Source organism: Anguilla anguilla, chromosome 15, assembly GCF_013347855.1.
Source record: "Anguilla anguilla isolate fAngAng1 chromosome 15, fAngAng1.pri, whole genome shotgun sequence".
Classification (NCBI taxonomy): domain Eukaryota; kingdom Metazoa; phylum Chordata; class Actinopteri; order Anguilliformes; family Anguillidae; genus Anguilla; species Anguilla anguilla.
The window spans coordinates 10,623,098-10,637,407 of record NC_049215.1 but is presented as its reverse complement, the minus strand read 5'-3'; the positions used below and the strand labels follow the sequence as shown (position 1 = coordinate 10,637,407).

Below are 14,310 nucleotides of genomic sequence, written 5' to 3'. Positions count from 1 at the left end.
TAATGAAATATTAAGTGTTTATAGACAGGTTTATACTTTTGACTGGTACTGTAAATCCATTCATAACTCCTGGCGAGATCCTGCTAAAAGACGGACACACAGACCAGCGGAATGGGGCGAAACGGGGAGCGCGGACCGTCTCTACTCACAAAACGGCTGCAGTTTGGGCAACGCCAGGGTGTACGGCTCAGTAAGATCAGCCGTTTAGTTGGCACGGTGAACCCTCGGCCCTCCCGACAGAGACGGAGATGGGCGACGGGCGCAAGGCGCTAACGGACGCAGGCGTTCGCCGGGGGGCGGAGCTGCGGCCCGCGTGCTCACCGTGGTGAATTTGTGGGCGGGGATTTTCTCCTGTCCTTCGGCGATGGTGTAGAATAGCAGGTCCTCCAAGCTGGGCAAGATCCCCGCCTTCCTTCTCCTGAGGAAAAAAATCACACACAGGAGGTTTGAAACAGAGTCGAAGGCCACGGCCAACTGCAGCACAGAAACCTGCTCCACTGCATCGCATGTAGCAATAAAGAGGCCACTGGACATTGCAATGCATTTCAACCCTGCTCACAGAATACGAGTCAGGAAGCTATCGCATTCAGGCTAAAGGTTAATTAGCTTTATTTTTGTTTATTACATGATTCAGTGACAGATAATGTGTGTCATTTTTCAGTGTTGGAAAGATGGCGGATCTGTCGAAAAAGATCCTCCACTCAGGATCAGCTACGTTCCCTTTACTGCCAGAACAGCGGCACCGTGAGGCCAGAGAAACCGGCCGGCTGGATAAATAACTTCCCCGGACCCCACGCCCCAAGCCCCAGACCCCACACCCCAAGCCCCAGGACCCACACCCCAGACCCCACACCTCAGAACCCACACCCCAAGCCCCAGAACCCACACCCCAGGCCCCACACCCCAAGCCCCAGACCCCACACCCCAGGCCCCAGACCTCAGGGTCCTGATTAAAGCCAAATGAACTGACACATTAGTATGAAGCTGGGCTGAAATGCGTGCAGGTGTGTGAGGGGAGTTAGTGTGTTACAGGCCCACTGTGACCCTGGCAGCAGCGCTGCAGGTGCAGAGAGCTCTACAGCGCATTCATGAGAACGCACCGGACCCTTAGACCTCCACCATCTTACACACAGCGGAGGACCTTCAGAAACAGAGGTGACTCTGGGACAGCAGGTTACCATGTGACCAGCGCAGAGATGACTCAGAGATTGACAAATTTTATTACTCACTTACAGGGAACTGCGCACCCCTAAAATATACAGGCTACACGTACATGATTTAAGCCAGCAACTCATAGCTCAACTATATCAAATAAAACTGGGATATTTTAAACAAATATTTCATAAAGGAGCAGTAGATCACAGAGATGTCAGTAACTCGTTTGGCTATGAATCCTTTCAAATTTGAAAACATTCCAAAATCATAAGTGGAACTGAACAATCAAGTCAGCTGGTGAAACTGGGTTTTTTTCACCCAAGATGATCCTCTTTACGTGTACAATTACATCAATTCTACCAGTACTACAAGACCCATTCTACCAGAACTATTACACCCATTCTACCAGAACTATTACACCCATTGATTTTACCAGTACTATCTACCAGTATCACTAGACCCATTCTACCAATGCAATAAATATATATAGCACCAGTATAATTGTACTCATTCTGCCAGTACAAAATCCATTCTAATAGAACAATTATAACCATTCTACCAGTCACTAGCAATACAGCACCACAGGATCCAGACAAAGTAATACTATAGGCCGAGCAGTTTTCAGCTGGCCAATCAGCTGGCCGAGCAGCTTTCAGCTGGCCAATCAGCTGGCTGAGCAGCCTTCAGCTGGCCAATCAGCTGGCTGAGCAGCTTTCAGCTGGCTTTTATTCTTAAACCCCGCCTTCTTGGTTAATAATGAAATCACAATGTTATCCACTTTCTTCCATTTAATAACAACCCTGCTGAGGTGAGCAATCACCTTTGTTATTACCACCGGCACTGGCTTTTAAAAGTCTATTCTAGTGTTTTGGCCAATCTCTGGTATCACTTCTGCAGAGCTTGCATTGGTCAGGAGTTGGGCACAAGGGGAGGGGGAGGAGCTTGGAGAGGGAGGAGCCAGCATCGCCAGTCGAAGCCTTGCGCTCTGCCACAGTCACACACAACGGAAATATACTTACACAAATAAACGCAGAGTACGCAGGGTGATGAAAGAGAGAAAAAAAACACACACACAAATAAAGGAATGAGTGACATCAAGATGCAAAGAAAGGTGATTCAGCTTCATAATTTGCATTGAATTTACCTTTAAATATAAAAAATAATCATGGGCAAGGTATAGCCTATTAATATACAATACTAGCCTTTAGCACAGATGTTATGCAGTAAAATAGAAGTACGTAATTACGGTTTCATTCACAAACAAGGACACACAGGGAGACACAGTGGAGCCGGCATCCTGACTGCACACCAGTCTGGCACCATTCCCCTCACTCCCAATCAGGGCTCCAGGACAGTTCTGCATAAGTGACCTTTACTTGTGCAGGAGGCAGAATTTAAATGCATGTGGTAGTTATGCAAATAGAGATTTTTGCCTTTGATTTACATGCGATATAGGCCTATCAAAAGAGAAACCGAGAAAATAATAAAACGACACCTGCACAGACAGCAAAGGTAACACAGTAAACTCTCAGTGGGATTTTTGGGTTGATTGTATTTGTTTTTGAACTAGGAGAATGAAGGAAAGTTTGCTTTATTTTAACAAAATACCACATCACCGTTTTACAAGGGTACATGCTTTTTTTTTATTGAGACAATCAAATAATATGAGATTAAATATACGCCACGGCGGGTCAGTGGTTAGCGCTGTTGCCTCGCAAAACAAGGAGGTTCCAGGTTCGAGTCTGCATGGGTTTCTTCTGGGTACACCAAAGGACATGCATATCAGGTTACATAGACTCCTGTCATTGCCCTTGACCAAGGCACAGGCCTCAGGACTGGAGTTGGTCCCCGGATGCTGCACTGTGGCTGCCCACTGCTCCTAATTAGCTAGGACTGGATAAACGCAGAGGACAAATGACTTCTTGCTGTCAATAAAGTGTAAATTAACTTAAATACACATTTAAATGAGTTTCAATTGAACATTAGAAAGATAAAGCCTTCTTTAGCTGTACACTCTGCAATACATCAAAATAGGCAACACTGCACTGTCAACTCTGTACTAGCTAAAATGGATGACGCGCTAGTTAGCGAGAGCCATGGTCACATGACCCTGCCCCACCTGCATGAGGCCTGTAAAGAGCTCACCTGCATCCCGCACACAGTGCTTTGCTGCTAACTAGCCATTAGCAAGCTAACAGCTAATGATGCTCTATGCATTCAGGCTCCCGGCCAACTGACCCGCGCTGCGGAGGAAACGACTCCCGCGCGCGCGGAGAAGCCGGAGAGCTGCCGCATCCGGGCCCGGCGGGGTTTCGGAGCGCAGCGAGGTCAGCCGCCACGCCCCGCCCCGCTGTGCTGCGTTCCGCGCGGCTCGGTCGCGCCTCCGTCAGCTGTGTGTTTCCAACCTCGTACAGCGCTGTGAGCGTGTTCCTAACCTCGCGCCCTCGGCGGGGTTTAAAAAACAAACACGCCGCGCCGAGGTCCAGACGGGGGCTAGCCGCGGTCAGCGGAGCGCGCACAGGCCCGTCTCGTTCCCCTCCGAAACCCGACAGGCTTTTCACCGGGAGAGGCTAACAGGCCTCTCATTCGCTCGCTGAGAACTCTGATGATAAAAACAGCGTCGCGCCCCAACGCGAGCAGACAATGTCAACCGACGGCACGCGGTCCATAAATGACTCATCGGACTCGAGAGCGTGCGTTTCCCAGCAGCCAGCAGAATGCGGGCCATTCGAGATGAACAGGATCACAAAGAGACTCATTCAAGAGGCACGCAGACAGAAGGACTGCAGAACTCCAGCCAGCGACAACCGCCCTCAGAATGCCACTGAGCTACAATGCATTCTAGCGAGAAAAAGGATGCATCTCGTCTCGCCTACATTCTAAACTAGGGCAGGCCCCCCCCCCCCCCCCCCGCCCCCCCCCCAACCCCAAACAAACGACTCTGACAACACTAAGCCTAATTAACACAGGCCCGGTGCCAATACGGCAGTGAATTAACCGTCTCTGTGCTATAAATGAACCTTCGCTGGGCGAGGCCCGCTGCCGTATTGGCACTAGGCCTACGTTAATTAGGCGTAGCGTCGTCAGAGCCTTCAGTGGCGTGGGGCGAAAGTGGCACTGAGACTCAGCCCCAGTTCAGAATGTAGGCGAGGCAAAGAAGCTGCTCTTACACAGTTCTGTGGTTTTTCTACTCCAACTCCACAAACAAGTCATTCATCACTGATGGAGAGAACCTAGGCCTACATTTCCCATGATGCCGAGGGTGGGGGATGGGGAGGGGGAGTTCCTTTCGAGCCCTGAGGTGAACATCCTCCACATGTGCTCCTGTGTGCTCAGGACTCATTTACATACAATGCATACATTTCCCAGAAGGCTTTGCCCACCAGCGTGCTCCTCCCCCACAGCGGCGAGGCCTCACGCGGACGCAAACGTGCGGAGAAGCAGCATGCGATGGCCGCCGCTGCCAGCTCTCCAGTTAAGCGCCCGGAATAAACCTGCATCCACAGCACCAGGCTGCGCGGTGGCTAGGTCACTTCCTGTGAGCGCCCGCGCTTGCCATCTTCACCACTCAGGACTAGCGCCGCACCTCTGTTCTTCTCCTTCGGTTACTTCACAGAGCTCACGGCTCCAGTAACCACGGCGACCACAAATCAGAACACAGCAGGATTACTCAGCTGGACTTCATTACCTAAAAGATCATTATGGAGACCTTTCATCAGACTGGGATACTGTGGGGAAAAAAATATTTTATTTGTAAGTGAAATTAAAGGAGAGATATGGACCGGACTTGGGCATGTACGTGCACTCAGTGATTTTATTTTCCCAGAGTGGATTGATTCTGCTTGCTGTAGAAATAAAAGAGCAGCCAAACCTCCCCTGTCCGACGCACGCTGAGAGGGACATGCTGCAGTGAGCGGTCAATGAGGGAAGTGACTTTAATAGGCATAGGAGGAGCGGACCCAGGGGCCTCAGAGTTAATGCTTAATTGGGTGTTTACACTGAATTGGCTTTATTGGCCACAGGCTGGGCTTGAAGAACAATGTTTCAGAGTCTGCACGCTGGTCCCCAATCAGTCTGTTCTTTAAGACAGAGGCAGAGAGACAGAGACATAGAGAGCGAGAGAGAGAGAGAGAGCCACTCCAAACCTTTCAGCTGAACGGATATGTTACTGGGGACGCCCACAATGAACTGGTTTACCTCACAATCTCCCAGGGTATGCATTTACTGGCCAATGGCTAGAACGCACTTTGGAGAAAAAAAAAAAAGTACACACTGAATTGCGGATTTGCAGAGGGCAAAACCAGACTAGGAAAGCTGGCTGTAGGAGCTGAATGCCTTTAATGCAATCTCCAGACCTCCTCCCAGCATCCATGTTACATTCACACCATTTCAGCACATCCAGTCAGTCTTCTCCAATCTCCAAATTGCCATGAAAGTGAAATTGCCAGAACATTCCGAGAAGGCAGCTCTTACGCACTTTCCTGTACTCTGGCGGTTCACACGTCATATTATGAAGGGCAAAACATCCTTGTACAACAGTAACAGCATGCTATACAGTCATGCCATTCTTCAGTGGATTTACAATTACTGTATTTTGCTGTATATCCACTGACCATTACATGCAGCAAATTGTATTCCTTTTAAACAGAACAAATACAGATTGAGACAGGACATCCACATCTTCATGAATATCAATGCAATCAATCCATCTTCATTTTCCCTGACTGATTTTCAGTCTGGTTGAAGATGTAATTTCTCCTTTAAAAACAATATAGAAACTGCCTCACGATAATAACTATTATAATATTCAATAAATAATAGAAATATATTTTCATGATGCCCAGCAAGCAAATGGCATTCGATTAAGTAGCCTAAATAAAAGCTACCACAGCATTACAATAATTCTTTTGTGAAGTTGATCTGTGTTATTGTAATACAATATTACCCAGTCTTGTTCAAAATGGAACAATAACATTGTTAATATTTAAATAATATTTGCATTCCTCTTTGTTACTTACTGATCTCTTTATTTAAATTAGATCGTTTGGATAATTAGAATTGTTATTCTCCCAGAAGTAAAATTTGGTCATGTATTTGAATGAGACCGGGAACTGAACCCGGGTGTATGGCACATAAATTACAACACAAACAAGTTATAACGCGAATGATTCGAATTACGCTCATGACGGATCCTCCAATGGCAGCGACAGCGCTTTGGCGACAGATGCTGAGGTCAATAACGCCGATGCTTAGATTAGCCGTGTCTGGCAGAAGCGGCCACTGCCGGCTGACTTAAGGCAAAGGTTGTGAGCATCTGCTGGGCCGAGGGCTGGTTCAGTGTTTGCTTTTCCAGAAGGTTCCGCGAGGACAATGTTCTCAATTTAGAACTGCAGTCGCAGCAATCTGGTGAGCGGCACAGTTCCCCCCCCCCCCCCCCCCCCCAAAAGAAAAAAACACCTGGAGCGAGCGGAACCTACGTCTGCTTGAATCTTCACAATGAATCTGACCCCAAGAAGTCGCTGAAGAACACCGCAGGACTCCTAATATCAAAGAAAGAGAGCTCATAATTAACTGTAATTTTCTGACGCAAAGACAGGAGCGTGACGCAATATGTGCGTATGTGTCTGACCCAAAAGGATTCGTTTTATGGCTTGGGCGGGGAGCGAGTCGCGGGCAAACCAACTACACAGAATAACCCATTTTGTCCGAGGACTGACATTCATTCATTCATTTAGATTAGTGCCGTCGTGGCAAAACGCCAGGCTCGGCTTCCGCTCATCTGACGGGCATTTTCTCTCCGAACAGTTAGCGGGAGAGGAGACAGAGTGTAAAAGAGTCCCTTTAATCCTCCTTAATGGTTGTGTAATGTGCTTGACTTAGCCAGAGTACAAGGCAGGGTGTTCCTCAGGCCCTGTGCTGTCCGAACAGCAGGCACGCTCCCGCTGCCGCCTACGCCACATAATACACACACGCGTGCGCCTCCCCAGAGTATGATCGTGCTCCAGCCGGATCCTCCGGGGCTCGCGGTTTCAGGTTCACTATTCTTCAAACGTCAACGGCAGCTAGCCTGCGCAACAAAGCTGCAGCCGCTATGAATGGGCAGCTAATCGCAATGGCGTGAGGTGGAGCTGGCTGCTTCTCTGTTCGCTCACTCTAATACTTAAAGATCTGGCTCCATATCCAATCTCTGCCTCCGCAATTCCTCCGAGACTGTGATTGACGTTAGTTTGTTTATTGGTTGGCTCCGTCCTCCCACCGTAGCCTACGCTGGAGCACAGCGGTAGCCACGGAGCTGCAGTGCTGACAGCCGCAGGCCTGTCGGGCTAAAAACTGCGCGTCGCGGACCGCGAATCAGCTGCTGAGAGACTGGAGGTCTTTGCTGTGACGAAGCTTTTATGACTGCGTGATTTCCATCTTGCATAGCTCTGCAAAACACAGGCCATCGAAGCTTCTGGGAACTGGCTCTTCACTAATAATTCTGTTTTCATTATTTTATTACATTTGTGTATTACAAAGAGCAAAACACTGTGTTCCTTGGAAAGTTATCAACATAATCACCGTATCACCTGACATTTGACAAATAATGAATGTCAGAAAAATAAATATGCATCTTGCATAGCTCTGCAAAACACAGGCCATCGAAGCTTCTGGGAACTGGCTCTTCACTAATAATTCTGTTTTCATTATTTTATTACATTTGTGTATTACAAAGAGCAAAACACTGTGTTCCTTGGACAGTTATCAACATAATCACCGTATCACCTGACATTTGACAAATAATGAATGTCAGAAAAATAAATATGAGAGAAAAAATGCACAGCCCTATAACTACCTTAACAGCAAACCTCTCTAACGGGTAGAGCTTTTTTTAACAATAATAACAAGTCCCAGTCTTCACACTCCAGCACTAATAGTGCCAAGGGAACACTTTCTGGGGAGCTAACTGGAAAAATAATTTGGGAGCACATCTACTAATTGGGATGCATTAGTGTGCTCCTAAAATTTTCAGCTTAGAAGGACATGTGATCCTTGGAAAGAAATGTTAGCTCTGAGCCCTGGTTTTGCCGGAAGAACAGTTGCCACTCCGCGGTTCATTAAACAACCCAAGGGAGCGCGTGCTGTCCAGAGAGCCGGGGCGAGAATTGTGCTGCTTTAACGAACGCAGCGCCATCTGCCTCGTCTAGCGAGAGAAAGACAGCAAACCAACCAACCAAAAGCTACAAAAGCTCTAAAAGGCAGAATTCAAGAAAACCGTTTTTTACAAAAAATAAAAATGAGAAAAGATTAAAAACATGAAAGATACTCTGGGACAGATAAAAAAAAAAATGCAACCGAACTCCTGTTAGCTGGCACGAGCTGGCGCATGACCTTGCGGATCATGAGGTTGGCCCAGTACTTTTCCGCACCCGAAGGGATGCCGGCATGCCGCGCTAATACTTTACATGGCAACAGAATGCACTACACGGCACCAGGATTAGCACACAGCACAACACCAGGATTAAACACTCAGGTAAAATGCCACAGATGTGTCCTCCTGTGCGCATGGAATATATCATAAGTATTATTTTTAATTATTAATTTACTGACTTTTCTATTCATCTAGTATGTTCTGAAATAAATATAATATGTTCTGTGTTATTTATTTGTGGATATATTTAAAGGAATGTGTTTTTTTCTCATTTTTTAATCCACTTTGTGTGTACTATCATAATGTTATTGGATCCCTGAGGTTTATGTATGATTTATATCCCGCGACGTGTTTTTATATTTGTGGCAAAACTACACTGACCCCCCCCCCCCCCCCCCCCCCGAACTGCAATGTGGTTGTTTGACTTATTTTCGATTATCGGATTTTTTAAAAACAACTAAATAAAATGATTGAATGAAATGAATGCCTGAGAACAGAGCATCTGTTTCACCCCACTCCTCCCTCTACTGCAGTCATTCTCTCTCTTTCCGTCTTCACTGGAATTAGGAACCTCATTTCTAAAAAACTGAGGCACCACCAAAAGAACCGCGAGTAGAATTTCAAGAGAAATTTAAGAATTTTAAAACAGTACCAGGCGTTTCAAAAAGGGAACCGCATCACCCGACCAGCAAATGTAAGCCAACACATGGCGCCCGGCTAAATCTGAGCTCAGGAGGAAGCACGACTGGAGAAATTCGACCTTCAGAGTAAGCAGTAAGGGCGGCTCCACGCTGACAGACACACATCTGCGCGATGCAGAAAGCATAACTGACGGCACGCACAGCAGATCCACATATCACAGCCACATACGCCGACAGCCCCGTCTCTCCCACTGCTGCAGCCCGACATGCTCAGTCACGTTATGGATATTTCTCAAGGGAGCCGGATGGGTCTGCCAATGCATCTCCCCACCATCAGCTTCATCACGCTGACACGGCAGTGTAGCATAGAGGGTAAGGAACCGGGCTTGCAACCGAAAGGTCATAGGTTCGATTCCTGGGTGGGACACTGCTGTTGTACCCTTGAGCAAGGTACTTAATCTGCATTGCTTCAGTATATATCCAGCTGTATAAACGGATGCATTGTATGTCGCGCTGGATAAGAGCATCTGCGAAATGACTGTAATGTAAACGTAATGACACTAGGGATCACAACATAGCGAAAACCATTTCTGACTGCTGAGCTGAAGTTCATTAAAAACTAATATTATCCAGTGCTGCCGAGAAAATATTTCATTTTGTATTTAGGTTATGGCAGAAACTACGTCAGACTGGAATAACATCCAAAGCATGTTATTTAATTTCAACTCATTATATTATTGGAAGAAGGTAGATAAAATTTAGGCCTAAGTGAAAAATATGGACAAACTTTATAAATTAAAAAGCTAGTTAGAGGTGGGGGAAAAGAAATAGGCAAATTAAGTAATTTTGCAAAGAAGTTTTTTTGTTTGTTTGAAAAATAAAAAAGTTTAAAAAACTATCCGCTAAAATATCACCACTTTTTTGTCATTAACATTAGGCTAATATATGCCCAAAAACACATGTACTATTTTGTGCACAATAAAAAGCCTCCATTCCCAATTCCCTGGCACTAGCACCTACGCGATATCTTTAATCAATCTTCCTGACAAGAGGGCAAACACAACAGAGCAGATAAAAGCTGGCTATCAAATCAGAGACAGCAGTCGCATATTTGCTTTTCTGTAGGTAATCAAAACTATGTTGATATGGGAACGACAATGCAACGGTACATATGAACGATAAAGCTTCAAGTCGCGTTGCACAAGCTGTGTGGAAAGATGTTCACTTTATCCAAGATGAGGCCATTACCTCAATATCTGGGAGCATGCAGGAAGTGTCAGTCCCAGAGGTGAAAGTCAGGCGCAATGCTGCTCATTGACATTCATGCACACGGTTGAGTGACCTTGGCTAAATGACCTCAACCCTGTGTGCTTGGCATTAAAGTCCCAATACTCGTCTGTAGCAGGTACTGTGAATGGCGCGAGCGGCAGCTAACTGCTAACCGATTTACCGGACGAGATTAATGACAGGAACGGGTCGAATACAATCACGGGCAACGTCACGGCGTTTAGCGGCCCATCAAATCGAGACACGCAGGCAGAGCCTCCAGTTCCAGATGCTCATTAACACACAGAGCAGGGTTGACTGTGTGCTGAAGCGCTGTCAGGAAGTCGCCCATTAACGCGTCTGTGGCCAGACCCCACTGAACTCACGGGAGAAAAACATCCCACGCTGCAGGAGGTCCACAGACGTTCCTCTCCCAGATGCCAGTCTGCGGATTACAAAATGCGCCAAAAACACAGACTCCGTACAGAGCTCCAACGACCCTAAAGAGTCTCTCTCTAAATATATCTGGTTCCTTACTCCCACCTCATCTGCAATATTCAATATTTTTCCCATTCAAATACTAAAATGCAAAATACCAAGTTTAACAGTCTTTTCAGCCCAGCGTGTAGCCAACCTAAGTCAAGATAAATACACGATTCTTCCCCCCTCAATAGAGGTCATAAACGCGCGGCGGCAGTACACTGTCCCTGTACAAATAGCCTCTCTCTACTCTGGTGGTTAGGCCCTGTTGAGCGCGTAATTGATAGAGCCCATGCTGCAGGAGCTTTTACAAGCATCTGAAAGAATTTCCCGACTTTTTCTCGGGAATCAAACCCTTGCAATCACGGCAGCTTTAGAAACCGCTATGTCTTTTTTCCCACAGAGCGACACAGTGAGCTAAAACTGAGACGACTACCAGTGAATCAACAGGCTGGAGTAAACTGGATTAATATATATATATATATATAGTATCGTACAGCGACGAAAACAAAACAATACAGAAAACACAGATGCGTTAATGAAACTGATGAGCAAGCCAAGGAAGGAAGAGCGTCCTAAATGGCATACAGTATGCATCTGTGAAGCACAGGAAGTCATCACACCTTGACCCTTCGGAGGGCTCCGCCTCCCCGATTAATAAACACGTCCGTACCACGCCCCCATTCTGTGCCGCCTTCTCTCTCATCTATTCCTGCGTGCTATCCTCTGGGATGTGGACATTCACTTAAATCAATGCAGAGCGATGATGCACTCCTGGTGCTAACAACGTGCGCAAACACACTGGAGCGCGTATGCTGGAAATAGCCTGTTTAGAACGGGGGTACATTTATCACAATCCACTGCACTGGACCAAACACCTGCTTACGGGAGCGCGTGCAGCTGTCTCTGCTGGTTGTTATGGCTATGGAGGGACAGCGATGCTTCCGACCCATCTGCCTCCGATCTCCCTCTGCAAGCCACCAGTTCAATCCCAGCATGCTCCTCTCTGCCTCTTGCTGGTTCTGTGATTCCCTACATTGGTAATACTCCCTCACGCACAAGCACCCACGTGAACAGGCTGTGCAGAGACTTCTAACACGTACAATGAAAATGTTTAAAATGCGACTAAGGGATTATAAACGGAAGCATAATAAAAAGGCCAAAAATCAGCCCAAGTCCGACATCAACAGGAAAGAGCGTTACAATGATGTACTGCACTGCGCACAAGCTTCAGTACGTGATCAAAGTGTACAGTTTAGTAAGAGGGACTGTTGCACAACAAACACCCCCTCAACCTGCTTGTTCCCAAAACAATGTTCAGACACCACCCCTGACACACCCCCTTAGAGAAAGAGATAAACTGTCGAAAAACAGTTACGCGCAGGCACCCAGTGATGTTTGCTTCACAAAAATTAAGATTACTGATTAACTTATTTACAGCACTTTTGCTCATGCGGGTCAAGAACACTCTGTGCCGCTTCCGTTCTTCACTCCATTACAAAAAACCCCACGGCAATAAAAACAGTTCATAGATTGGGTGTTCAATAACTGCTTTTGCAACTGCTTTAACGCTTTTGATACTACACCAAAGTGCACAAACCCTGCTGAGTTACCCCAGGGTCACAGCACTAAGCATGCAGTGATGATGTAATTTTCGTTACAGGGTAATCAAAACCAGCGAATTCAGTACAACACGCTGAGACATTGAGAGGTAGCCGAGATATATCTAACAAATGATGGTTCGCTACAAACCAACATTAATATCCCAATGGCTAACTTAATTTTTCAGTACATCTCAAAACCACAACGACTGACTGCTCCATCAAACTACTGCAAGTGCCTTTTAAACTTGTTGAAGAACATCAACTGACATTAATGCAAACATTTTGAAAGGTAACAAAAGTTTTAGCAGCCAGTTTTTCCAAAAAGTGTTATTCCAGCAACCTAGTGCCTGATTATGAAATACAAAATGGAGACTTTTTTTTTTTACATTCCACATTGGCTCTGAAACATTTACTTTCGAATTCCAACTTACACCCAATTTTGCCAACTTTGGTCAGACGGCTGGAGTGAGATATGTTGCGTTCACGGGCGGGGGCAATTGATACTGCAAACGGGGAAGAGGGTGGGGGATTGATGGGGGAATGAGATTGCGAACCAGGGAGAAGACGGCGCTGTCAAACAAATCAACAGCCTGAGGGGGCGGCTTTGTTTTTAGTTGCAATCTTTTTATTTGGCGTGAGATGTGTTTGGATAACGTTAGCGTGAGACAGCCCTGCTGAACCCATTTCTCCTGAACCACCCAACTTTGCCCCCCCGCGACGTACAACTTAACTAAAGTAGTGAGCAAGCTAACGTTAATGAAAATTCAAACGTACCGATAGCCTGAGCGCTAAACAAACGACTTGCATGCCAGCTGGTTGGTTCTGTTTAGTTGCGTGTATGTCGACAATATAGCAGGGTATCAAGTTAATCTCTTGTGGCGTGTTTAAATAGCTGTAAGGCTAGCAGGCCGGATAAAGCTTTCATTCAATCCTTAGCTAGCATGCTAACTACTCCGCTGATCTCAGTCAAATCTGACAGGTGTGATTGTATTGCAGGCAGGATAACCAACGTTTGCTTAGTTGGCTCACCTCGTTTTATTAAATTTTTAACTACGAGCATGCATTTGTCAACATTATCTACTTACTTTTCAGCTTCCGCCTCTTTAACGTTACCGGTTCCACCATCCTTGGCCGCCTCGGATGCTGCTACAGCACCTTCGCTCTCCGTGCAAAATGATCGGATCCCATATGAGGAACGCCACACAGGTCGGGACCCACCGGCGAGGGGGTTCAGTCTTGGCAGCGCTGTGACATTGGGGCAGGCGGTGCTAAAGCAGATGGTTGCTGGTGACGCTTTGTTCCTTACAATACCTGTCAAAGGACGCTTGAGGTTGGATTGAAACAACTCCTTCAGAACTATCGACAACCTAAACTGTAACATCTCAATCCTGTCGAGCTAATAGATGGGAAATTTTCGTCTAAATAAATAAGACGGGAAAATAGTGCTTCTTAGGTAGTCAAAATGTAAGATCCTGCACGCTCTGTGAAATGCGTGTTATGACTAATACTGTAAAGGCTCCCTCGCTGATGAAGGAGTCTAGGCGAGTCACGCCCTGTGCGAATCTCATTGGCCAAAGTACAGTAAGACGTTTTAATTTAACAACATTCTGATTGGGCAGATATTGTGTCTTTCACCGTTCAACCAATCACCTTCGTTGTGGACACCGGCGAAAACACAGATTTTCGCAAGTGGCTTTATGAAGGACATTGACTGTGGGATAAAACTGAACCCATTTACAGCTACTTTGAAGTACAC

General features: G+C 46.4%; 1 protein-coding gene across 3 annotated transcripts in view; it reads right to left on the bottom strand.

Moving 5' to 3' along the window:
• The window catches only part of LOC118214288 (glutaminase kidney isoform, mitochondrial-like), a 51,910-nt gene extending 37,812 nt beyond the window's left edge, over positions 1-14,098 (bottom strand). The window contains exons 1-2 of one of the 3 annotated variants that reach the window (XM_035394152.1): positions 13,640-14,098; positions 322-412 (exon numbers count right to left, since the gene is read on the bottom strand). In XM_035394152.1, the coding sequence (XP_035250043.1) occupies positions 322-412; positions 13,640-13,935 (387 nt within the window). In that variant the 5' untranslated portion in view covers positions 13,936-14,098. Of the gene's footprint in view, positions 1-321; positions 419-13,639 lie in introns of all 3 variants that reach the window. The other 2 variants (XM_035394153.1, XM_035394151.1) reach the window with 2 other exon arrangements.
• Positions 14,099-14,310: the final 212 nt, after the last annotated feature.